This window comes from Cynocephalus volans, chromosome 5, assembly GCF_027409185.1.
Source record: "Cynocephalus volans isolate mCynVol1 chromosome 5, mCynVol1.pri, whole genome shotgun sequence".
In the NCBI taxonomy this organism is placed as follows: Eukaryota; Metazoa; Chordata; class Mammalia; order Dermoptera; family Cynocephalidae; genus Cynocephalus; species Cynocephalus volans.
Genome location: NC_084464.1, coordinates 155859543 through 155886539, shown reverse-complemented (window position 1 = coordinate 155886539; position 26997 = coordinate 155859543). Strand labels below are relative to the sequence as shown.

The following is a 26997-nucleotide window of genomic DNA, read 5'->3' as shown; positions in this document are numbered from 1 at the left end:
CTCTTCCTCATTTTTTAGTATCGTTACTAGGACCCCAAGTTGCACTTCTGAGATTCAGTGACACATAATACAGCATGGAGCCAGGAAGATGGCCAGATGGTGTCCCTTCTCCCTGAGCATCCCCTCCCCTCTGCCTACCATAGATTAACAGCTGCACAGTGATCTGCAAATGTAGAGCAAATTCTGCTACGAATGTGTCACAAAAAAAAAAAAAAAAAAAAGACAATTAAAGGAGGGGGAAAAAAACTGATGAAAAGCTAGTCCCTTATGTAAGAAATCATCCTGTAAATACCTCACAATTAAAAAATTTGGTTTTTGGCTGTTCTTGGGCCATTACTCTCTAGGGATATTCCAATAAAAACAAACTCTCCACAGGACATCCAGATGATTTTGTTTTCACTAAGCTGTTAAGGATACGTGTATGCAGATCCAAAATAACAGAAGACGTCATTTTATTGGCTGTCCACAGGGAGTTTCATCACACAAGGAGGTGACGACTGTGGCGGGAGCGGCACAACACAACACCTCGTCTAACTACTTAAAGAAGGTTAAGTGACACTGGAGGTGACAAAGCCCTGGCAGCTCTCTGCAGCCCAGGTACCACCTCACCATGGAGAGCTAATGCTGAAGAAGCTGATGACTGAGGACCACGTCCATTCGTCTCGGTGTGTTGCACTATCTTCCAACAAAACAGCACTTGAAAATTCACAAAAGTAAAAAAACAAAGGAAAAAAGAAAAAGAAAGCAGCAATTCCTTTGGAATACCAACACCACTGTAACAGACTGCAGCGTGGCATGCAAATCCATGTCTGGGGGGTTTTACCCTTTAGGTTTTTTTGTTTTTAATTAACAAATGGAATGGCATGTCTATTTCAAATATTAGTAGCATAACACCTAAGTGCAATTCCAGTCTGGCCACGAGTGTCAGAAACCTCCCGTGCGTCTGTCATGAGGCAGCAGACACACAGTAGCATCCAGGCCACCTCTTTTCTCCCCAGGCCCTGATTCCACCCCTGCAGGCTCTTCCCTCCCCAGGCCCCGTTCAGATTCCAAATGCCCGGAAACAGCCACTTCTCTATTTCATTTCTGTCAGAATGCTCAGGGTGGGGAGGAAAATTCAAAGAAATCCAAGCTCTCAGCAGCTGGGTCCTGCTGGCCCCCTGGCATCAGATGGGGCTCCACTCACTCTCCAACTGGTCTCTGCATCCAGATCTGAGTGGTCACCTCCACCATGTTATTCAGTAGGGAGAAGGTCGCTGTGGGACACACCCACCAATGCGGTGGAAGACCTGGGCAGTCCCCCAGGGCCCGGCCGGCATGTCACACAGAGCTGAGCTTCACCAGGCCTCGCACGGAGTCCTCGTGCAGGGTGTCCTGGCTGGCCAGGCCCAGGACGTGCATGGTGCGGCTGTGGGCCAGGGGGCTGCCCGCCGCCAGCAGCCTGGGGGGTGAGGGTGCCTCATCCGGGGTCAGGAACTGGTGGCCCATGTGCTCGTCCTTCAGGGGCATTATGTCTGTGAGTGTGGCCTCGGTGGCGAGGTTGGGCAGGGAGGAGGGCGGCGTGGGCTGGCCCAGCGTCAGGCTGGCACAGGGTGTGCCCAGGCCCGGCTTCCCGGGCAGGTGCAGCTCGTCGCTGGTGAGGCTGGGCTCGCTCTGCAGCAGGGGCGTGGCTGCAGCCTGCAAAACGAATTTGGTGCTCTGAATGCACTGGTCTTGGTCGCACTGGAGAGCAGGAGGAGCCAGAAGAGAGAAGGCGGAGAGGAGGTGGGCAGGGGTGGGGAGGTGGGGGAGGGCGGGATGTGAGAAGAGAGAAACCGTTAGTGACACCCGGGTCAGACAGAGGCAGGAGCGTGCACAGTAGCCCGGACGCAAGCGGAGAGACCCCAGCACACGGCAAAGTGCCAACACCTGGCACCTAAAAAACCTGTGCAAAGAAATAGTCACCCACAGGTGCCCAGTCGACCTTCAGGCTAGGATGCCAGATTTAAAAGAGGAAATTTGAAAACAACCCCATGGACAGTGTCATGGGCTTTTATCACCTACAGTGATCTGAGGTGCCTGTTTCTTGTATGCTAAAAGCCCTTTTTTTAAACCACGTGGTTTTAAAAATACATGGGCTTGCACACCCATGTTCATAGCAGCATTATTCACAAAAAGCCAAAAGGTGGAAGCATCCCACATGTCCACCGACAGATGACTGGATAAACAAAATCAGGTGTTTACACGCAATGGAATATTACTCAGCCTTAAAAAGGAAAGAAATTCTGACACATGATAACATATGGGTGAACCCTGAGGACATCATGCTAAGTAGAACAAGCCAGTCACGAAAGGACGAAACGACGTGAGTCCACAGATGTGAGGTCCCACAGTAGTTAAGCTTCGTAAAGAGAAGGGGCGGTGGGGAGAGAATTGGGGAGTGTGTTTAACAGGTGCAGAGTTTCAGTTTGAAAAGATGGAAACGTTCTGGAGACGGGTGGTGGTGACAGTCGCACAACAACGTGAATGTACTTAATACACCGAACTGCACACTTAAAAATGGTTACAATGGTAAATTTTATGTTATGTCTAATTGACCACAAAAAGAAAAGAAAAATACAGAAAATAAGCAGAAGCCCTGGAGGGCCTGCTCAGACTGTTCTCTAAAGCCCTAGAACTCCTGCTGCTAAATGTTCATCAGCTTCATGAACCTTTAATTAGGCTTCTGTGGTCTGCTAACGCCAACATTCGAGAAGACATTTCCTTTCCTTTCAACTGCTCTTAAATCATATCACATCTATCCCCTGTCCTCCGGTTCTCTTTGCTCACTGGGCAAGGAAAGTGGATCCCTGACAGCTCTGCAAACGCTCCCCGTGAGCTATGGGCAAGTTTCAGAACAGCTCGAAGAGGCCTCACAGGACTGGGAAACTCGGCGTGAGCCTGCGCAGTACCCGCTGAGTGTGCTGCAGAAGCAGCTTTTCTGTGGAAGGAAGACCAGGTGCAGATGGGAGGTCGTGACCCTACGCTCAAGCTATACGCTGGGGGCTCCTCCGCATCCACAGAAGCTCTCAGAACAAGCACGTCTCCTTTCTTTACAAATGAAGACCCCCCAAGGCGCAGATGGTTAGGCCTGCTCGAGACCTTACAGATGAAAGCAAGGGACAGATGCAGGGTTTGAAGCTGGGGTTGTCCGACTGCAAGCCTTTTCCCACTACTGCCCATTTGACACACAGCAGGTGCCTAATAAATTCTACCTGGCTTATTATCCCCTCCTTTTTTTCATAGCTCTAGAGTTACTGAAGAACCACCTGCTAACAGCTTTGTGACTGAAGAGCTCCTGACAAGAGGCGCACCCAGAACTGCCATCCCTCACCCACCCGCAGTCACAGAAGCAACCAAAGAGAACACGCAGAATGCAGCCCTGGGAGGCAGAGAGAGGTCCCCTGAACTTGGAATCCTGAGGCCTTTATGTCATTTGCTGCAGTGTGTTCCCTTCCCAGGCTGATGGAGTTCTTTCTAAATCACGAGTGGCAGGCCATCCCCTACCCCACCCCCAAGTCTACATGAGAAGGTTGAAGAACCGCAGTCTCTAAGGAATTTGCAGGTTTTAGAAATTCAGAGACTTTGGTTCCAGGCAAAGGCAAGCTCATGGTGGAGCTTTAAAGAGGGAAAGCAAGTCTCAGGGAAGATCTTGATTTTCTGTCTTCGCTTTACTGCAGTCAGTAGAACTCCAAAACACTGAGAAGCTGGGGAAGGCATGGAGGATGGGAAGGGCTGGGGAGGGAGTCTGGGCTACTCGGAGGAGATAAAAAGCACATTAAAAAGTACTTGAAAGGGGCTGACTGTTGAGCATTGACAATCCTTTAATGCACTCATTTTTCCCAATCATCACCCAAATCGTTTTTGCCACAGCAGTGCTTTCCCGAGCTGTCGGGTGGGCAACCACGTAGCCGGCTCTGCTCTTGCAGGGCTTTTCAGCCGGTGTGCCATTCTGTCTGGTGGCGATACGAGCTGTGAGACTGTCGGGTTGCAGACAGCCCTGGTCTGAGCAGGCCTGCTCGCACCCTCCGATGCTGTCAGCCCCGTTCAGGTCACTGGCTCAGTCTTGACAGGGCAGAGGCGGCGGAGAGCAGCCTCGCTGATTAAACATTCATCTTCTGGAAACTATGCCAGGGTTTGGATAGACTGTGCTTTGCAAAGAATGTTTTATGAAAATCACCATTTAACATCCTTACTGACAGAGAGTGCAGAGCTGCTGCAGCGCTGGCTCCCACGTCCTGGGGTCAGGGGGCAGGGGGCAGACCGCCCGCCGCCCCTGCCAATGCCCAGGCTGAGAGCCGGGCTTGGTGCTCACCGCAGCGGCCTTGCCGGCCTTGTCTTCACCTGACCCCTCTGGAGCCCTAGCTGCTCATCTTGATGCTCTTTGTCCACACAGTACCCCAGCTCTAAGGAAGCAGGAAATTGCAAATTAGATTTTCTAGTCTCTGTTGACTTGAAGAAAGCTTCTTTTTTTTGAAAACTAATAGGCAAATTCTATTTTAGGGATCAGCCCAAGGACTTCTGACCGGCTCTTGCAGGCTCATAGAAAAATACGTTGGACATTAGAGGCGGGTGCCGCCATCCCTTCCTCTCTCCTTCTCTGTCCCATCTCCTCTTCTGTGCTCCCCCATCATTACCCCTTCCCTCCTCCCTGACCACTTCTCTCAAGGCTCAGCCTGGCCCCAGAGCTCACGGACACCCACTAGAACCTTCGGGGGTGAAGTGATGCCAACAGTGGCCCGTCAAGTTCCTGAGAGCTCGTGTTCCCTGGAAGCGTTGATGTGGAAGCTGATGTGCGTCCCCTGACACGTTAAGATGCTGACATCCCTTTGCTGACTCAAAACAAGGAAAATGCAGGCCTAGAGGTGAGTTTACTCTGAGGCCTCAGGGCCCCTTGGCTTGTTCTTGCTACTGTTTCCTTCTTCTTAAAGAAGGTCCCAGGTGGCATGATTCAGGCCCCTTCAAACCTGGGTCCACTCCTACCTGCTGGCACTTTGCTGTGGCCAAACTTACAACTTGTTAAAAGCTGTACGAATACTGCGTCAGCCTCATGGCCAGGACCCTGGCTGAAATGCCCTCTAGTTCATCAAGGGTGAAGCTTAAGGACTTAAATGGAAATGTAGGGAAAAATTAATGAAACAGAAAGTTAAGCTTGAGTCATTTAATGTAAAAAAAATCTATGTATAAGTTAAGGGCTCGGATCTCCATACCGGCCAGCCCCCAAAACAAAAGCAAAACCCAAACCAACCAAACAAAAACTATATATGTCGCTGAGAAAGCTTTTCCAAATGACTATTTTAGAACCTGACTTCAGTTATCTGACTTTAAGCACCTCTCCTACATAGATTTGTTTAAACATCTTAAAAGATGACTGTCTCTCCAGTGTAGCTGAGGGTCGTCCCTTGTTACAGGGACTGTTTTCACATGAATAGTAAACCTGCTCTCTGCACCTGCCCAGGTTATCCCGTGGCAGTGAAACCAGTGAGCACAGGTACTGGGACCATGAACCTAAGTGTCTAAATTCTGCCTGTATTCCACACCTTTGAAGATAGTTTGCCACATTCAAACTGATTTCCGTTTAGAAGGCCAGTTCCATTTGTGGGCGCATAGGGACCAGGCTCTGCTGCACAGAGCTCTGCCCATATAACGTCCTGTTGCCTTGTAATAGGACACTGGAATGGGGCCTACAGGGTTTTATCAGATTCCAACCAGGGAGAGTGCTGTGACTCTACCTATTGGAATTTACAATTCTTGTAAAATGCTCTCAAAATCTTGCCTGTTTTGAATATCTCCTTCTAAGAAAAAACTCAGATATCAAATGATTTGGGGATACCTGATATCTTAAAAAAAAGAAGGAGCTTTTCCTCATTTTCCACACTGCCAAAATTCCAAGGACGATGGGTCAATAAACCTTCAGGGTCATGATTTCCATTTGAGAAACTCATGGAGGAAATGGCCAATATTTTCAGGGTTATTGTGGAGATGGCCCATGAAAAATATTGTATTTCTCTCTCTTTTTTTAACCTTTGCTTCTAATTTTTTTTTTTTCAGCTGGCTAGTGTGGGATCCAAACTCCTGACCTTGCTGTTACAACACCGAGCTCTAACCAACTGAGCTGGCCGGCCAGCCCTGCACTTTTATTTGCCCATTTCTTATTGATTGTCCATCTTTGCCTTCTATCCACTTCCCTCCCAATTCTTTTTCCTCTTCTTCCCTTCCTTTCCGCCTCCCTATTTTTCTCTTACACCTTGTTTTACTCCCCAATCCTGCCTTCCTGGCTTTTCATTTGAGGACACTTCTATCTTCCACCGGTAGAGGGAGACATCACCACTTGCTTTTTTCCCTTAAAATTTGGTGGTGGTACTTATGTACCAGCAAACACCAAGAAGCCGTTGGGTATGTTTCAATTTATCTACCAGTTATAAAATCTTAAGGAAAAACAACCAATGCAGGTGTCTGAAAGTCCATCTACTATGAAGAGCAAACTCATGAGTTGAGAAACTCATGTTTTCATTCCAAAACAACCCTTTAAAAGTTTGTATTTATCACATATTAGGTAGAATTATATGAAATTGCCATTTTTTAGGTCAAAAATTGGTTAAATACTGAATACTAACAGAATAGAAGCTTGATCTCAAATAAGACGGTCTATGAACAGACCTTTCTGCTGGCAGCACAAAAATACTACTGTATGGAGTGTGGGAGCTTTGCTATGGCTGCAGTAAGTCCCTGAGATGGCTGATTTACTGCGCAAATGAAGCATCAGCATTTAACTTGCAAAGAAGTTTATGGCTTCAGATGTTCCGATGTGACACACATTAGCGCTTAACGTTACTATTTAAAAATGCCAGAGATCATTTGCTTTTTGTTTCTGCAGATTTTCAAATAAAATTGCTCATGTCAGAATACGTTTTATTTTACCCTAGCTGACTTCTTGTCTGAAAGAAACCTAGTGTACAGATTAAATGCTGCTAAAAGCAAAGCTAGGAGTTTTCTAGATGGTCTATATACAAATTAAGAATGAATGAAATTATTTATTTCTTTTGCTCCAATTTTATCAAAAGTATTAGAGTTGGGCATTGTTTATTTCTGCTTGGCTGTGAAGCCCTGTTCTGAGGTCTTATGTGTGCTCATTTATAGCTACAAAAACACCAAAAACGCCTAAAGTCCACCTAAAATGTAGATGCAGGTCAGGAGAAAAGCTTCTCTTTATTCTTTTATTTAACATTATCATTTAAGTTTGCTTAAGTGATTTTGTTCCTACTATATTTGATTTTTCAGATTACGCCTGGAGAGTTCTTCTGCAATACTAGTTTGATAGATAATGCAAGTGCTGTTTTAGTCTTATTTTGTTACTGGATTAAGGGGGATTAAAATATTAGGTTAAGTAAATATGGTAAATGATTTTCTAAAAAGATTTCCAACTGTGTTGCTGTCTTTGCATTTAGCACATGATTCTAAAGGTTCTTTGCAGATACAAGTGCCAGATTTAAACATAAACTATGACCCCGAAGCTATATAGAACTTAAATTATTTGACAATCAAATGAGATATGCACACTAAAAAGTGGATCATAACGGGATGTCATGACTGTGCACACACACATTGTCACAGAAAGAACTTCAACTTTGGATAATAATAAAAGCCAATAACAAGGAAAACAGGAATAATGAAAATATAATCCTCAGCTAGCACTGGGGTTAACTCCATGTAATTTCAGTATGGCATCTCAGAATGTCAGGAGTTCAGATGAGAAAAGCTGCACCTGGGGTTACACGCACCATTTTAATGCTTTAGATGTCACTTTATGACTTTCCTAACATTTTTTTCTTTGGGAATTTGTAGTAGAAGGAAGATCACATAGGCACTAAATAACTACCACTATCCCCAACTTATGTGAGTGGCAAGTTAATGGAGAATTTTCCCACTTTTGAGATAATAAATAAGACCTCAGTGGGTACTTTGATTCCAGTTTTCTATCAACATTTATCTAATTCTTCTTACCTGCAATATCAGGATTTTATCTAAGACAAAGCCTTTGTCTCTAATTTCTAAGATACTGCATATCCCTAGGAGTATTTTTCCTATCATTCAGGAAATACCTTTCTGATCCGGACATTGATCCTATAATAAAACGATAGGCAAATATCCGACCAAAGATACCTAGGGCTTCTTTCTCTCCAGGCTTTTTTCCTCTGCAAATGAACATGCCGAGACTAGTGCTAAATTTAAATGCCTCCAAATGTTCCTCCTTTGAGGTAAGCACTGGAAATGGTTTTACGTCAGAGTACTCACACCCCATAGCTAATTCAGTATTTATTGTTGGTAGAGTGTGCGTCAGAAATGTGTGTCTGGGGCATATGGCAACATCAGCTGTAACATGTCTTCAATCGTAGAGACAAAACTTCTACTTCCAGGAACGACAGATAACTGATACTGAACTAGCATTCACTCTGTATACAAAGAAGTATAGGAAACTGGCCAGAATACAGGAGGTAAATGGTGTCAAGTAGTGCACCAGTTCTTTTCTTGGGGAAAATTTCCCAACCATGGCACAGCGCTGGAGTCTGAGCGAACAACAACAGATCTGTTGAGTGGAGAAAACAGAGACCAAGTGTAAGGAAGCTAGAGCAGTTGGATTTATACGGCAGGGCACTGGAGAAGACGATGATGTGCAGAGAAAGGGAGCCGAAGTCCTAGTGGGGGCACCCCACAAGTCTGTAGCCAAGGTGTTTGTTGTGCGTGTGCAGGGTGAGAAACCCCTGCCTCAAGGTTTACAAGATAGCGGCTGCGATGGGGTTGAGAGAGGAATAGAGATACTGGAGGTTGAAAGAAGTAGTGCGGGGCTGCAACGATCTCATCAACTCTTCTAACACCTTGTTGACATCCCCGGCATTCAGCTAAGACGTTAGAAAGGCTGCACCTCATGAGTAAGAATTATGCCCTAAAGCAAGACCCTAGACCCCCCCTAAAGAAGCCTAAAACCAAACCCTGACAAGATCTTCAGAGGAGATGGAACTTGGAGGCTGAGTTCCTCCAAATTATAGGAGCTTAGGAAACACCTTGGACTTTCCATAGATCTATGCTAACAAAATATAATACAAGCCTACACAAAGTCAAGGGGATTAGCCAGTAATTGAACTGCCTGCTGAAATAGGAATCAACACTACTCAGAGGAAAATAACAAAATCCAGAGTCTCTAAACTATATAATCCAAAATGCCCAGTATTCAATAAAATATCAATAGATATACAAAGAAATGGGAAAATGTGATAGAAACAAATGAAAATTTTAGAGCTAAAAAGTATAATAACCATAATAAAAAATTATCTGGATGAACTTAACAGTAGATTGGAGATAGCAGAAGAATCAGTGAACAAGAGAGATTGAAAGAAATTATCCAATCTAAAGAACTGAAAGAGAGTTTGAAGAAAATATACAGAGCCTCGGGGACCTATCCTCTTGGCCAATATCAAATGGTCTAACATGGATATAATTAGAGTTCTAGGAGGAGAGAGAATGAGATGGAGGCAGAAAAAAACCTGAAGATACAATGGTCAAAAGTGTCACAATTTGATGAAAAACAAAACCTTCAGAACCCCCCAAAACTGGATGAACTCCAAGTAGTATAATTGCAGAGATCACTTTTGGACCAGATCAATAACTCATCTGGATACTGATATGTTTTTATATGAACAACCTTTTGCCTGATCTTCACTAGGCTAGTCTGAAGTATTGCAAATGGTTTGGACTTGGGGGAGCAAGTGAAAAGAAAAAGAGTTAATCTGTCATTGAGTAATACTGTCATTTGTAATGGAGCAGGAACTGAAGATGCTCGATGACATTTGCTGGTCAAATTGCAGGTTGGATTATGGAGAGATTACACTTTCAGTTTCACAGCCTGATTTTCTGACTGATAATGACAAATTACGCATTGTTCTGCAGAGAAAGCCTGTGTGGTATGACTTCCTCAGCCCTGGGAGGAGCCTTCCTGCCACTGCCCTCCATAGAAGACCTCCCACCTAGGAGACTTCTGGTAGAGTGGCAAAGAAGAGCACTTTCCATGGAATCAGACTGCCCAGGATGAAATCTCAGCTCAGCCTCTGGTCAGCTATATCACATACTTAACCGTCCTGGTCTCGGTCTCTTCAAGGGGCAATCAGAATACTCATATCAGATGGTTTGGGGAGCATTAATAATACAATAATGTATGTAAAGCACTTAGCCCAGTGTCTGGGACACAGTAGTCCACCCCAATCTTTCTTTCTCTCTTTTCTCTCTCTCTCTCATTGAACCAACATTTACTGAAACCAACTATCATAGGGACTATTCTAGACTCTGAGGATACAGTGATGAACAAACAGCATTGAAGCACTCAGTTATTACTATTATTGTTAAAGTCTGAAGTGTTTTTTATTTTTTTGGAGATCTCAATTGGCTTTACTGAGATTCTAGAATTGGGCCACACATTATTCCATAAAATAGAATAAGTGTTCCTGAAATGTTTTTAATAGAGGGTAAAATATTCATTTACAACTGAAATTCAGATACCTCTGGAATTTGGCTTAAATTCCCCTAAGGTATAAATGATTGACAGGTCTTTTCCTAGGAGCAGATTTTCTTAGGGGAGAGAGAGAGCAAGGGTAACGGGGTGCGGGAACTGAAAGTGTGTGGGAGAAAACCATTTACACAATGTCTCTTGATTGAGGCACAGTATAGCGTAGGGTTAAGAGCACAAAGTCTGGGGTCAAGTTGCAAAGTTTTCGTTAGACAAACTTCCTCAAGCTCTCTGTGACTCAGTTTTATTAACCTGTAGAATGGAGATAATACTAGTACCAGCCTCCCAGGGTTGTTGTGAGGCTTAGCAGGAGTTATCTATGTACAAGGTGTGGATCAGCACATGGTATGTCACGTGCTGATATGGAATGGAGAATGGTGAACGCTGTGTCTGTGTGATCATGAGTGAACGGGTAAGAGGAGAGAGGGCTGGAGGGGCACCAGGTTGCATGCGTGTCTAGTGCCAGGCCTGCCCGCACACGACTGGGTCCTCTTTCCGTAGTCCTGCTAGCTTGGTACTTAACACCATAGAGGCCCATAAAGAACAATTGAAACAGTAGAAAGGCCCCTTCTCTGGGTGCTTGAATGGCCTATAGATGTACGGTAGAATGGAACATTACCCAGCATGGTGATATTGGCCCACGGACAAGACACACCCTGGATGTCAGAGGAGTCTGGCTGACAGGATCTGCATTGGAAGGGACCTTCAAGGTCAGTGTTCAGCCCTTCACGCCGCTGCTGAAATCTTCTGTCCAACGTTGCTGGGAGGGGCTCAACTCCCCCAGCCCGAACATCTCTGGGCTGGGGACTCCTGTCTGCCATGTGCTCTGGGTGTTGGGCATTTCTCTCTTGGACTGAGTAGTATCTGAATCCCAGGTCCACCATCTGGCCCTAGTTCTGACCTGTGGGGCCACACAGAACACATCTCACCCTCTCCTGAAGAGGTGCTAAAGTGCCTGGGGCACTCCACCAAGAGCTCTCCCGGCTTTAAGCAGAGAATCAACCTGGATTCCTAGCAAAAGCAGCATGGTGAGACAGAAAGGGCATGGGACTCCCAGTCAGTTAGGCTTTGAATTTATCTGCCTATGAGCAACTTACTTGTAATTGGTAATGATTTCTATGTAATCATATGCGCACTTGGGAATTCTTATGAAGGGAGAAAAACCTAACTTACAAATCATTTCTAAAATGTAATAAAATTTTCATGAATGCCAAATTTAACAGTTAATGAAGTTGACATATTCATGTGTCTCCTAGACATTAAACATTTATTAATTTTGATTTTGCAGTTTTCTTTTCATGTTTTAGAGCTTATAATTTTTTTTCTACTTCTTAAAATTTGTTGTAGTCCCTGGAAAAGCACATAGGCACTTGCCTACAGTGTCCAGCAGACAAAAGGACCACAACCTCTGTCTCTTGGCCCGTGGATTAATTTGATCCTACCAAGGTGATCACTTCAAATCACCACACCAAGGAAAACCCGTTTCTTTTCATTTCTAGTTTCACATTCAGGGTGGCGATTTTTGCAGATATGGAGAAATTGGAGGACGGAAGGAATGAGAAAAAGAAGACAAGAGCAAACTAATGTTTGTTAAGAACCTCCCATGAGTGAGTCCTGGGAAGGGGAATTTTCACATACATTCAATTGAACGTTTAACAAGCGCCTACTATGTGCAAGGCCCTATGTTATAAACTGGTGATGGAAAGATGGAACAGACGATTCTTACCACGGTCCAGGGAGGTGAACCTCATTATCTCCAGCTTCATTTTACACCTTAGGAATTTAAGGCTCTCTGGATTAAATGATTTGCCCAAGATCACGCAGTGTCAGGGCTGGCCAGCGCAAGCCCGGGTGCTCTGGCTGTTTCCCATTCATTCCTCTTTGCATCAAGCACCTAAATTTGTCTTTTTGCAAAGCTTTTCCTTCAGTTATCTTTCAGTATCATCCTATCCTGTTGTTCTCACTAGAATCTAATTAGACCATGAAACTTGATTTGACTTGGTGGAGGCAGAGTTGCCAGAGATGGGTGGAGAGAAAGTTAGGAAAATGTAATAAATGCTGATTTCAAAAAATAATCTTCCAGCATGTGAGATGAAATCAGATTAATACCTCAAGTGACAAGTCTTAATATCTCATGAGCAAGTCTTATAGTTTTTTTTTTTAATGCCAGTGACTGATGCTTCTAGGACAACTGATAAGATTGATTCACATCTTATTATTTCAATGTGACTTTCTATCAACCATATAATTTCTTCATAAACATGGGGAAGCAAACCTTCCCTGAGCTTCCATCCAGCTACCTGCTGGGCATCAACCCTAGGTATCCACACGTCCCAAATTCCACAACCCTAAACCAGCTGGCCCCTAACTTGCACCTGTTCCTGAACTTCCCGTGGTGAGCTGTTCCGTCACCTCTCTGGGCAGAAAGGCTGGGAAGCGTCCCGGGTCCCCCTCTCCCAGGCCTTCACATCCTCTCAATTCTCAAACCCTCTTCTGAACACACCTCTGCTGTCCTGGCCAGCTCCTGCGAGGGCCTTCTTCTGTTCTCCCTGCCTCCAGGACTGGCAGGCCTTCCACCCCACCTTGCACGGCCCCCATGCCTCCTCCACCACTCTCACCTCCTCTACCCCATGAAAATTTGCAGGCTCTGCTCCTTCCTTGAACTGAGGTTCTGCAACAGCTCCCTGCCATTACAGAGCAAAATCCAAGCTGGGCACCCAGGGCCCTTCGTGTACTTCCTCTCCCGCCTTGGCTTCCTGAAATCCCCACCTGGCAACGCACACTCTCCTAACACTGTCTTCCCTGCTCCCTGCAGACATCAAGCAGCTTCATCCCACACACACCTGTGCTCCTGCATTTGCTCTGCTTGGAGCACACCTACCATCTTTGGTGCCTAATTCACTGTAACATATCTTTTAATATTTGGCTCAGATGTCATCTCCTCTAGGAAGCTTTGCCTGAAACCTAAGTGCTCTTTTTTGGAATACCTCTAGCCCCTGCCTCAGCCTGGAACATTCTAGCAAATTTTGTTGAAATCCTCCTGAAATAGACCTGTGTTAGTTGAGCCAAAATGACCTAAGGTTTTTCAAGATCAAAGAAACTTTCTTTGCGCCAAAGCAAAACACAGCTCAAAATCATTCCATTTAACCAAACTTTTGAAGAGTGCAAGAGAATTTGGAGGCTACGGTGATGGTTTTCACCTACTAACATCCTACTAACATCACCTCCAGGACCAGACCAATGCTTTGGCCCCTACCCTGGGATTCTGCCTTAACTGGACCCAGATACCAATATTGTGAGCATGGGTAATGAGCATGCCAGGCCTGGGACACTGGATTGTCGTAAATTATCTCCTCAGCTCGCAGGCATAAGAGCCAGATCTGAAGAGGCTCATCTAACACCAACTTGAGCACTTTAAAAATTGAAACACAACATGTAGAGGAAAGTATCCAGGCCCTGAATCACTAGACGTGGACTTTGAGCAAGCTATTCAATATTTTAAAGCTCAGTTTCATCCTTTGTAAGATGAGGATACCTTGCAGGTTGTTGAAGGGATTAAAGGAGATGATCCTTGCAATGAGAGCATCAATATTAGCCACACTCTGCCAACTGTAAAGAGTGATAAATCTCAGCAGAGACCACTTGACCACAGTATAGTTCTACACCAAATAAACTTCATTCCATTTTTAGAATGGCTTGAAATTCACCTTGTGATTGTTAATTTAACATTAAAGGATTTGTAATTCATTTTCATATCTGTCTAATTGGGGGTTGGAACACAAGAACTTTATATTGATTGTGAGCTCTAACTATATCCAGAAAATGAAATAAATTAAAAAAAGGAAGATGATGGATTGCTTGGCAAGTTGCTAGACCAATTGCTCTTAGTGATGGTGCAGGATTTTCCAAGGAACAGAGGGTAGATGCTCTGGGTGTCTATTGTTGCATCAGAGACCAGAAACCCAAAGGACTCCGGGTTCCTGTTGGCCAGGCACTGCAGGTCATGGTGTGCTGGCACATTCTGTGATAGTCCTGGTTGAGATGCCTGTTATAGGCAGCCTGAGCAAGTCACGGGGAAGGAATGGTGCAAATGCCCCAACGAATTAGTTTAACTGTCAGTCTTGAAACACTTTAGCTCATTTTACCATATTTTGACAATTACTGGAAATTGCTTGCTATGTCTATTTTTTTTGGCCCTTGCATTACTCAAAGGGGTCAAAAGAAAAGCAAAGAGTGCAGGACCTGTAACCCATGCTGGAATTCACTTTGCTAGAGCTTCCCAGTTCTCTCAGCTGGAAGAGTTACATGCATTTCATAAAACGTTAGAAAAACACAAAATACCAATTTCCCTTCTTCAGGGCTTACTTCACGTGCTTCTTCACTCTCATCGAAATCTTTGGTTATTTCTCATTCCCTCCACTTTTACAAATTATTCTCATTTGTACTTGTTTTAACTTTTTCAGTCCTTAAGTTTCCCTCCTTTCATCTACTTCCATAATAAAACAATAATGATATAAGACAGATGAGACAATGGCAACAAATTAGATAACTTCGATGAAATGGATACACTCCTAGAAAGACCCATACTACCGAAACTGACCCAAGAAAAAATGAAAATCTGGATAGACCTGTAACAAGAGAGAGTAAATTAGTAATCAAAAACTAGCCTCAAAGAAAAGCTCAAGACCAGATGGCTTCTCAAGTGAATCACCCAAATCTCTGAAAAGAGTTAACACCAATTCTTCACAAACTCATCAAAAAACAGAAGAGGAAAAAACACTTTTCAACTCATTCTATGAGGCTAGAATCACCCCATGATACCAACACCAGACAAAGACTTCACAAGAAAAGAAAACAATAGACAATATCTCTTATGAATACGGACACAAAAATCCTCAACAAAGTACTAACAAACTGAATCCAGCAACATCGAAAACAGATTATACGCCTTGACAAGCGGGGTTTATCCTAGCACCTCTAGTTCTCAACACACAGTAAGAAGCCAGGTGGAGCTGCTGAATGAATGAGAGGTTATGTGAAGCGTGTGTAAACACATGCACACACTAGAGAAGTCATCAACACGCGCAGTAGTCAGAATTCTCATAAACTCTGCCCTTACAGGACATTTCTCGTGCTCCTGCACAGAGCTGAGAAAGGCTTCCGAGCACGTATGTACGTGTCTGTAATGCCCCTGCACTTGAAGGGGTGCAGTGCACAAAGGGAACGTGGGCATTAGAGTCATCAGGCTGGGGTTGGATCCACAAATTAGTGGCTGTGTGACCCTGAGTAAATGATCAACCTCTCTCCGCTTCAAAAAACAGTGGGGGACCATCACACTCATTTCCACTGTTGGTTTAGGACTACATGAGATACTGGTCATCGAGTGCCTTGAAAACAGTTGATGCTCAATAAATGTAAGCCCCTTTCCTGTGAGCTCATCTCTTATTCTCCCTGTCCTCATTTTCCTCTTCTGAAAAATATGGAGGTGACCCTTCAGGGTCACTTGTATGGATGAGTGTGGACAGAACAAGTTGTTCCCTGATCACTTACTGAGTGGACTGTGATCTATACATACTTGCTTTTAAAGAGGACTCTTTTAAGCAAAGCAAGCAACACAAAGAAGACACCACCACCACCAAGAGATAAACCCCATCAAACATCTGCTGGGGGCTGGAGCCTAGATCCATGGCTATAAACACAGCCATTAGGGTCACTGCAGAATGAACCGGTTTCCCTTAGCCCTAAGCGGTTAGACACAGCCTTGAGGCTGCCAATTTTCACCTCGCGGTTCTTCGTACAGAGACAAGGTGCTCCAGGATGCTGCCGACCCCTAGTCTACCCCTAAAGTCAGGTCTTTGGAGACTCTGCTGTGGATGATTCAGCTCTACAAAGAGCAAACAGTGCTGGAGGGCCACATGACTGGGTCCTTTGCAGGAACATGGGACTTCTTTAGGGAAATTTGTTCTAAATAACAAGAGGCCATTGACTTGCAGACGCCTAAGGAATTTGAGGCACTGATGTGCAGAACCAGGTCCTGCTGTGATTTAGGGTGCCCATGGGGAGACACCTGCCCCTCCCCAAGTCTCCCACCTGCACACTGGGAACAAAGCCTGCTGTTCCTCACTGTCGTAGAAGCATAACATGTGCATGTGCTTTGGAGAGGCACTCAGTCAGATTTTGCTGTGAGTGAAAGTACACCTGGTCTGATTATTTGTGCTGAGGTGTGCACGGCTGGTCCAAGGGTCTGGTTGAGGTAGGGAGGACTGACAGCACCACCTACTACACACCTCAAGAAGTGGGGAGGAGTCAGTACAGGCAAGGCAAAGCAACAGACCGGAATCAGGGACTGTCAAGAGAGCCCAGATCTGCTTGGGAATGTTGCAGCTCATCCCTAAACAATGCCCTGATTTTGCATAAGGGGATTTTGCACCAGTGTGCCACGGCTGTTTTGTCAAAGACATACTGTCCGTGTAACCCCCCATCCCCGCGTCCTGCACAGCTCCAATCAAGCAAACCCAAGCTCAGTGGCCATCAGCTTTTGCTGGATAGTGCCTCAGTTTAACACGTCACCTCCTGTTAATCACATGCCTGCTCGCCACATGGGTGCCAGTGGGCCGCCCCTCCTTCTAGGAGAGGCTTGCTGGGTATGTGTGACTTGCTACTGGGTTAGTGACACCCAAGCAGAAGAGAAGCCCTGGCAAGGAGCTGTGGCCCCCGGGGTAGGTGGCTCCTACCATGTCACTCTGTGACTGTGTGGCCCCGTACATGGTGATCCCGTTGGAGGGCGCTGCTGGCTGCGGCGTGTCGGGCTGGATGTACCCTCTCCTGTCAATGAGACTGCAAGAGAGAAGAAGGCAACACAGGAGGAGAGAGTGGATGAAAAGCCAAGACGCCAGTGACACTATTGAATTGCTGTGTCTGTGCTCCCTCATTTTGTGATGAGCCCCACCTTAGGCCCCTCGGAATATACTGCACTTACCTTCTTGAAGAGTCAGTTACTAAACTGATTCTTCCAGAAGAGTCAGTTCTGTCACTTCTGCCTTTAACTGTGTGGCATCTTTGCCTCCTTGCTAGTCCAAATGCTTGCCACCCGCTGCAGACCCCAGTGTCCCTCTCCTTGTCCACAACTGCGGGAGCCTCCCAGCTGTTCTCACCTCCACCCAGCACAATCTGTCCCCAACTTTCTGCTCCAGCCTGAAGTCCACGTCTCCTTTTCCATCACCCAGCACACGTGTTTGGGCTGCTGCTCTATGCAGCGTGGCGTGCAGGAGCAGAGCTGCAACACACACGTGCACTCTGTGCCTGGCCATCGCTGTATTCTTGTTCAAGCTTTGTTTTTTCCCTCACCCAGAGTCACTTTTCCTTCTTCCATTCTTCAAGGCCAGGTTCAAGAGCACCCCAGCCCCTGCTCTTGTCCTCATGTCTCCAGTGTCCCCTTCCCTGGGTTCTCTTAGCCCCACACCATCACTTTTTGCCTGAGGTCATGGGGTTTTTACACAAGCCTCTTCTTGGTCTAGCAGCCTGAAAGCTTTCGAGGGCAGAGTCTTCATCTTGTTGTCCCCTGGGGACCTGGCTCATGCCTGGCCCATGGAGATGCGGACTAGAGGCCCCCGTTTACATCTGTCATGGAGCACAAGCTCCACGAGGGCAGGACCAGCTGTCTTAGTCACTGTGTCTCTGACTGACGCCCATAGATGCTGAGCACGTACTTGCTGATGGAGCGGCCCTTTGTCCCCCACAGGCAAGCTTCTGCACTCTATGGTGAGGGCGCCTGTTAGAAGGTAGGCGAAGCTTTGCTTTGCCATCAAATGAGTTGCCTCCCCCCCCCACCCTGAGTAAAGGCTCAGCTTTGACCTTGAGGCTAAGGACAGAACTGGGAAGAGCAGCAGGAGGCTCGGCTAACAAATGGGTGCTCCACATGGCCCCCACTGCGTGGGATGTGGCCACACTTATAGCGTGATTCTACCCTGATGTTCTCAGCAGCTTCTGCAAAATGCAAAACTGCTTCCACAGCCACACCTCCCCTGCCCCTGAGGGCGCATGGCCAGGGCTCCTGAAAGTTGCTTTTTCCCAAAAACAGAACCTCCTACTTGTTAGCTCAGCCTCTGGAAGATCGGAGTTAATTTCCCAACTGCTGCCTTTGGGTCTTAAAGTGACAAGAGTAATAAGCCATAAAAACTCTTATGACCGGATCTTAAAACGACTCTCTTAAAAGCAACAGCAACAAGAACCTCCACCTTCCACAGAGAAGTCCTGGGCCCCGATGCAGGACATCAGCCAGGTTTTCAGCGCCCCTCCCAGGGCACAAAAGGACAGGGGAACTGAGCGAAGAAGAATGTCTTGGAGGAAGGAGTCACGTGCACTCCACTGATGAGGAGGACCTGGGAGGAGCTCGGAGTCGGGGGTTGGGTGAGGGGCAGATGTGGGTCCCATGGGAGTTGGCTTGAAGGGGATCATTGTGGGTTGAATTGTGTAAAAAGATATGCTGAAATCCTAACACAGGCACCTGTGAGTGTGACCTTATTTGGAAACAGGGTCTTTGCAGATGTAACCTAGTTAAGATGAGCTCATACTTGATTGGGGTGGGCCTTAATCCAATGTGACTCGTGTCCTTATAAGAAGAGAAAACAAAGACATGGGGGAGAGAAGGCCACATGCAAGTGCAGACCCACAGGGAGGAGGTCACATGCTGAAACAGGCAGGGACTGGAGGATGGATCTGCAAACCAAGGAACACCCAGGACAGAAGGCCACCACCAGAATCTGGGAAGAGACAAGGGAGGACTCTCCAGAGTCTCAGATGGAGCACAGCTCTGCCGACACCTTGATTTCAGAATTCTAGCCTCTGAACTGTGAGAGAAAGACTTTCTGCTGTTTTAAGCCACCTATTTTATGGCACTGCGTAATGGCGCTCTAGGATACTACTACAGGACTGAGCCCAGGAAGGTCCCGAGGGAGCCCCACAGAGAGGCCTGTGCAGGGTGGACGAATACAGGCCCAGGGCCACAGTGGCAGGCGTAAGTGACCATTGGGAGAAAAAGCCCTGCCTGCATCAGGGGAGTCACACTTGGAGGTTCTCAGAGGAAACTCTCAGGAGAGGCCTAGCCAGCCTCAAAGCGCCCCAGGAGAGCAGTGACATGGGACCCAGCAGCACCAGCGCTGCAGGACCAGCCTTTGCTTGATCCCCTTCCCCACATCTCCTCCCCACTGTTGGCCAGGGGGCTGGGGGAGCAGGAGTAGCTGGGGTGTGGGCAGAGCTCAGGGGAGCAGGGACCCCTATGGGCCTCCCAGCCCTGGGGTGGGGTGAAAGAGTGGGAGGTGTTACTTCTCAGTGAATGTGGGGTTCTGATTCACTAAAATGACTTAAATTCGTTCCCTATTTTGGAGAGAACGAATGTGCCCTGAGTCTTTTTTTTTTTTAAGTGACATGAGAAATAAAGGGGCTTGCAGGACATTTCATCCGGGAGCAGAAAAAGAACTAGGTCATCAGGAGGGGACCGCAGGGAGGAGACATGAAGGTGTTCTCGGCCGGTGTCCTACTGCGTCCAGCTGTTCAGTGCAGCAGCCGCACGTCCAGGACTGCAGCACCCTGGACCCAGACCTGACGGGCCTCTGCCCAGGCTCCTCCGAGTCCTCACCACGCTTGGGAGCCCCGACGTGGCTGTGCCGCTCATCTCTAGCCCTGTCCCCGCCACTCCTGCACACTAACCTCCTCAGTCCCCTCTCGACAGGCCAGGCCCTCCCGCACCACTGACCTGCACATGCTGTCCCCTCTGCTTGTCAGAACTCCGTGCCTCCCCCACTTCCTCCCCTCAATCCCAGCCCCTCCTTCAGAATAGATCACAGCTTAGACCCCTCCCGGGCACCCATGGAAGCTTCACTGTGAAGCACCTGCCCGCTCACGGGTCCGTGTGGCTGTGAAACTGCCCCTCTTATGTGCACCCCTGCACCCAGCATGGAGCTCGCCCATGGCATGTGCTCAGGGAACAGTGGCCACATGACCCACAGAACTGGCCCAAGTATGGCCCGACACTGACCCTTCCTTGGGACTTTCTGTCTTCCCGATTTTCCAGTCCTTCTGACAGACTTGTATGAGGACCCATCTTCCCCCAATCCTGGCCGTTCCTGCCAGCTGCCACCCACACCTCTGGTGACACTGTGTGGGGAACTTGATGTGGGTCTCTGCATTCTTGTGGGCTCTCAGGGGAACCGTGAAGGCCACATGGTCTCTCTCACTTGCACATCACGGCACTATCTGAGAACACACTAGAGGCAAGTCACGTGCATGGCCCTGGGCACGCGGTCAGCTCGCGGGCCTGGTGGGGACGCCTGGGAATGTCCTGGCCACTTAATGGCACAGGGGCTGGGTGAGGTAGGGCTGAGGGAGGAGTGATGACAAACGCCCCCTCACCTCAGCCTGGGGCCTGTGAGCAAAGTGCAGGTGCACCGGCCCGTGCCCCGCCCCGCAAGGTCTGCTAGAGAGCACGAGGCTTTCTGAGCCTTACCTTGGAGAGATGGGCCCACACAGGGCCACACAGCAATTTGTAAAGATATTTCCGTAGCTGTAGGGATTGTAATTTTCTTTACCTCTTTTATTTGACCAAGATCCTTTAATCTGAAAGAAAAGGAGAGTCAATAACATACAATATCCTTCATACCAATGCCACAGTTTAGGCAAACTGGACCATGACAAGCCCATAAAGAATGCAAATAGGGCTGGGTGGTTGGCTCAGCTGGTTAGAGTGCAGCCTTATAATACCAAGGTCATGGGTTTGGATCCCAAGACTGGCCAGCCACCAAAAAAAAAAAAAAAAAAAAAAAGAATGCAAATAATCTTTATTCATTGCTTCACCAGAAGAAACAGAGGTACTTTTCTAAAGGAAAATGGTCATTTACACCAAGCTTGGAAATATTCCAAGACTGCAGGTTAGATTAAGGAGAGAATAACGTTCTCTGGGATGATAACCTGATAATCTTTTATTTGCACCACATGGTACAAAAGGCCGTCTCACGTGAGCCAGAAGAGACTGTTCTCATGCTCGTACTCAGCGCCCTAAGTACTCATAAAAGGAAAGGTAGCTGAAAAGTTCGTGTCACTTCCCAAATTGCCAATCTAGATGGTGAGAATTCAGCCTCACAGTGTTGCTAAAATAGTCTGTTTTGCAGATTTTAATATTCATAGTTACCAAATACAGATAATTGCATTAATATTCTCTTATCTCCTTTTTCTTATCACCACCTATTTTCTCAAGCTTTTATTTAAAAGCCTGACCGATTCTGAGACATTTAACTGATGTATAAATGAGATTCCTGTCAAAATCTAAGGATTAAGATCAAAGAGGACCGTGCTCATCAAGAAACATTTTCCCCCGTCCTGCTTCCTGTGTTTACACCTCCTCTCCATCTGGATTAAGTACAGGCAGATGATCTTGGGTGAAAAGTTAAACTTTGGGCCAGGACAATTCCCTCCCCAAACTAAACAGAGACATTAAATAGGAAAAGTGGACTGACAGGTTCACCCCAAGATGTCAGCCTGCCCTTGGTCTCTGTCCACTAGGGAAGTGTGGCAAGCTGCTCATAAAATTATTTAAAAGCCATAGACAGAAACTTCTCCTTGGGCCAGAACAGGGTGTCACTTGGCCAGTCTTAGCATCTGACCGACATGGCCAGGAAGGAACAGGAGAATGCAGATTCCCAGCTGAGGGACATGCAGAATGACGTCCCTTGTCCCCAGTCTGACACCCAGGCAGGCGTATGGGAGAGGTGGCCGGCCCTCTTTCCGCTGCCCCAGTTGGCACTTACGTCCTCATTCGTTGTCTGGTTGGAGCTGATCAAGTACGTGTGGAAGCCCGAGAGGCCCACGATGGACCAGACGGAGAAGAAGCACACCACGGCCTCCAGCACGGTGGCACGGGTCAAGGAGGCAAACGAGGGTAGGGGAAGGTGTCACGGCCACCACAAGGGGTGGCAGTGGCCAGAGACATAGTAGAGTGCCGCGGGCCGTGCCTCTGTCCAGCTGCACGTGGCTCCCTGCTCCTCCCCCCACGGCAGTTTCCCTCTAAGCAGGAGGGACCTCCCCCAGGGCAGGGACCAGGTCACGTCCTCCTGTCCCCCAGTGCAGAGCGGCATCTGGGGCTCAGTGGGTGACCCGTGGGCTCCCTGGGCATTCCTCACGCTTGTGCAGTGGACGGTTCCTCTCACTGTCCTGCCACCTGGCCTTCTCGTTTCCCTGTGACTCACTGTGGAGCCATGACCATGGCCTCAAAACCAGGAAGCACCCGGTGCAGCTGGCTGTGGCCCAGGCCTTCAACGAAAGGACTAACTACTGACTGTCGCTTCAGTCAGAGACTCTAATTCAGCTTCTGAATGCTGAGGACTGTGGGACCAACAGGTTTGTCCCCGAGCAGGGGGGTCCAGAGAGGCCTGTGCTTTAGTGGGCTGTCCACTCTCAGCATGGAAAGGGGAAGGGCCTAAGCCAGAGTGGCATAAGGGGTGGGGGCTCTTTCACTTAGGGGACCTTTTCCCAGCCCCTAGTCAACCCCCAACATACGAGGCTGTCCTCAGCTGCTGATCAGCAACATGGAAACGTGAATTCTCACAGGCCATTGAGTGAGAGGCAGTCAAGGGTTCCACGAGGTGTGTTAGAACCAGAGGAGAAAAGCTTGGTGTTCTCCAACAGACGACATAAGTCAGCCAAGAGGGTGGCAATTTGAAAAGACCAGAGAATTTTTTGTTCCACAAACATTTACAGAATTCAACTTACAAGACACAGATGTTTCTCAGGACAAAACAAAAATAAAAACGAAAAACCAAAGCATTCATCATGGGTCTGGGACTTTCAATATATATCTCGCATCTGCTGTGAATAAATTACAGACTGGCGAAAGTAAATCCTCATGCTTTCCTGCTGTTTCCAAGGGTGGAAGCCACAGATCATGCTCTAAAACATCACCAGTGATTTTTCCAGTTGGATATAATCCGTCTTTAGAGCAAAGAACTGAATACATTACCCAGCCCAGTGCCATCATCTGCCACGTCATGATTAACGAACGTCATCATCCGGGCATGTGGGGCTGCACACAGAACAGGAGCAATGGACGGGCTCCTGTCTGTCGATAAACACTAGGTCTTCTCTCTGAGAAGCAGGTGGTAGGCGGATCAGTAGGGTACAAGGGAGATGCAGAGAAGCAGACCCCTGCCCAGGATGCCACCAGCCTGGGCAACCTTTCCATCCCTCCCAGGGTTACCCAGTAGGAAAATGGCTTTAGTGGGAGCCTCGTGTGTACACGGGGACACATGGATGGTGGCCGATGGTCTCATTCTCAGCTGCTGACCACAGATCAGGGCTCACAGATGCCCCTCTTCCTACACTCACCTTAGAGGGGCCGGTCCGGAGAGGCAGCCCACATAGGACTTGACCCAGGCACTGGCTTGGGAGCAGGTGGGAAGTGGAGTCGAGGAAAATGAGGAGGTGGCGGGTGGGGAGATCGAGTCAGGAAGACTGGGCTGTGCGCAAGGGAAATGACCTTAGTAAAGAGAGTGCACAGGCTGGAAGCGACGGACTAGAGACAGAGAGGTCAAAAAGGAGGTGACACACGAAACAAAACCAAGAAACAGTCAAGGTTAGAAAAGGGGGACTAAAGAACGGAGCCAAAGGATTTATTTACTGAATAAATAAAGAAGAGCTGAACTTCAATCTCAGAAATACTGATGTGTCAACAAAAGTTTAAAACCCAGGTAGAAAGACGGTGAAGTCAAAATATTCCTAGGTGTGCAGGTGTGAAGCCCACAGAAGTCAGCATGTAGGGGGAGGGGGAGGGGGTTAAGGGAGACATTGGTAAAGGGCCACAAAAAATGTTTACATGGTGCAATGAAGATTATCAAAATAAAAAATTCAGCAGAAGCAGAAAAAAAACCCAACAAAAAATAATTTTTATAGATTGCATGTTGAAATAAAAATACTTTAGGTAAATAAAAATAATAATGTAAAAATGGAGGGGAGTTCCGGCATGTGAGTGGCTCCTGCCTGTTCTCTGGCTGTCGTTCCGTCTGCAATGCCACCTACAGCTCTCAGCTCATCAGGAGGTACTGCGACCAGTGGATGAGGAATTCTAAACAACAAAAAAAGTTTTCTGTACTAACATCTCATGAGCTTTACACACATTTTACAAACAGCAGAACACAGTTCCACCGTTAGCTCGCAGCTGTGTCAAAACGGCATGACTCCAAGGTAGGATGCAAGATGCAACCCACTTTCACCCCCTGCCCTGCCCCGGCTGGCACTGCCCCCACTGTGGGTCTTAAGGACTAACCATCATCATTCGTGACAATGGCTGGCGTCACTGGTGATGTGCTTTGTGTGAGCTAACAAACAATTCTCAGAGTGCCCCAGGGAGAAGTGAAAGTCCTACTTAACAGATAGGAAATCAAGGCAGAAAGCAGTGAAGTAATTTGCTTAAGAAATCTCAGAGCTAGGAGTTGAATGATGACTGGGGACCCTCGGGCTGGTTCCTTCCTAACTCTTGCTGAGCCCCCTGCCAGCCTCTGCTGGGGGGAAATGGGACACTCCTTGTCAGGAATTTAGGAACCTATGGAAGTTTACACCATACTTTCTCCTTAAAATCCTCTCCCAGACTGAGGTGCAAATATCCAAAAAACACATCTCCTCACCGACCCAATAGCTAGATGCTGAAAATATCTATGCCATAATAAGACCAAGAAAAATAAGTTTATCTTAAATGTATGAAAACCCATTTACTGATTTTTTTAAAAAGAGAAATGAGAGAAAACAAGCAAGCTCTACTGGGAGCCAATTCAATAAGCAGTTGGACTTTTGTTTCTTGCAGCAGAGATGAGTTTCAAATTATAGCAGTTATCACTGCCAGCCCCAGTCCCCAATAAGACAGTGAGCCCCCTTTGTGGCCAGGTGTTACAGGCTGCCTGTGACAATGAACCTTGTTCATCAGTTGCACGGGCTTGGAGCCACCCCGGTGTGAAGAACTCATCTCTGTCAATAGGTCATAACCCATCTTCTTCCTCATTCCAGTAATCAGGCTGGGGATGGTATTTTTTGCCAAGTGCCAAATTCAGATAATATTTTATTTTAAAAAGTCTGTGTGTTTCTTTACTAGCTAGAATTCCCAGGGTTCAGAATGGCCAGGGAATGCTGGAGTCCGGGGCTCTGCCCGGTCCTCCCCTTTCTGAGCACGTGGCCTAGGAGGCCTGCGTGTCACCCTGCGGCGTAGGCCTCCCGCTGTGGCTGCAGACACGTGCCAGCACGTCCTCGTGCACCTTATTCTGCTTGGGAGAGAACTGGGCAGCAAGGGTTCTGATGTTTAAAACGTAAGAAAATATATGTTTTTCTTTTTGCAATTCTTTTTTCTCTCGAAATCATAGTAAAATAGGCAATGTTCACTTCAGGAATAGTTTGATGGAAGAGCAGAGAGAAGCGACCTTTCATGTATCTACAGGAACATTTAATACTTTTAGATAATTAGGTTCAAGAACTTGTCAGCATGTTTTCCTCATCAGCTAGATGACCCCATAATCCTAGGACACAGATAATACGGTGTGTGCCCCTGTCACCTGAGTGCGTGTCACTGTGTCTGGGGAGGGGGCTGCTGACCTCTCCACAATTCACATGATAGACCCTTTGAAAATGGAAAGTCACTAAGACCCTTTAAAGTAGATGCTTTGGCCATCACTGTTCAGTCTCTCTATCCTTCCTCCTACACGCTTTTACGTCAGGCAATAAAGGTATGTGGTTGTCCCAAAGTAACCTAGGATGTCACTATAATTCCTATCAAAAGTCCAACCTGAATTTTTAAAATGAAATTTGGAAAACTGACTCTAAAATTCATCTTGATGACAAAATGTGCAATAACACATAAGAAATTGTGGAAAAGAACCATCATGGGGTGGGGGTGGGAGAAGACTTTTCTAGTAAACAAAACAGGGTGCTAACAGCACCAGAGCAGCTCTGGGATGGAACAGGGTCCAGAGACAGACTCAGGGGCACATGGGATAAAGAAGGCATTTCAGGTCAGTGGTGAAGGAACAGGCATGGTTCTCAAAGTGTGGCCCAGGGACCCTTAGGGTCCCCCAGGGGATTGCCCAGGTCAAGACTATTTTCCTATCGATACAAAAACGGTGTTCACTGGTGTCATCCTCCCCACTTCTTCCAGAGGCTGCCCCACGGCAGCCCAAGTCCTCCCTCACACGCTCATGTGCTGTGGGCTTCTGCAGTCCTGTGTCTTAAAATGCTGCAGTTTTTATTTCAGACGTGATAAACAGTGCTCGCTCTCTCTCTCGCACGTGTGCACTCTCTCTCTCTCTCTCTCTCTCTCTCTCTATATATATATATATATATAATTACTGAGCACCTCACAGAGCTTTGGGGAGCTAAATAATTTTTGAATGTGT

At 47.0% G+C, this 26997-nt stretch overlaps 1 protein-coding gene across 2 annotated transcripts in view; it reads right to left on the bottom strand.

Moving 5' to 3' along the window:
* Nucleotides 1-1320: 1320 nt before the first annotated feature.
* Nucleotides 1321-26997, bottom strand: part of ZDHHC14 (zinc finger DHHC-type palmitoyltransferase 14) — a 277367-nt gene continuing 251690 nt past the window's right edge. Inside the window, exons 6-9 of one of the 2 annotated variants that reach the window (XM_063097900.1) lie at nt 22378-22480; nt 21081-21190; nt 17311-17413; nt 1321-1722 (exon numbers count right to left, since the gene is read on the bottom strand). In XM_063097900.1, coding sequence (XP_062953970.1) covers nt 1321-1722; nt 17311-17413; nt 21081-21190; nt 22378-22480 — 718 coding nt within the window. The remainder of the gene's footprint in view (nt 1723-17310; nt 17414-21080; nt 21191-22377; nt 22481-26997) is intronic. The other variant, XM_063097902.1, reaches the window with a different exon arrangement.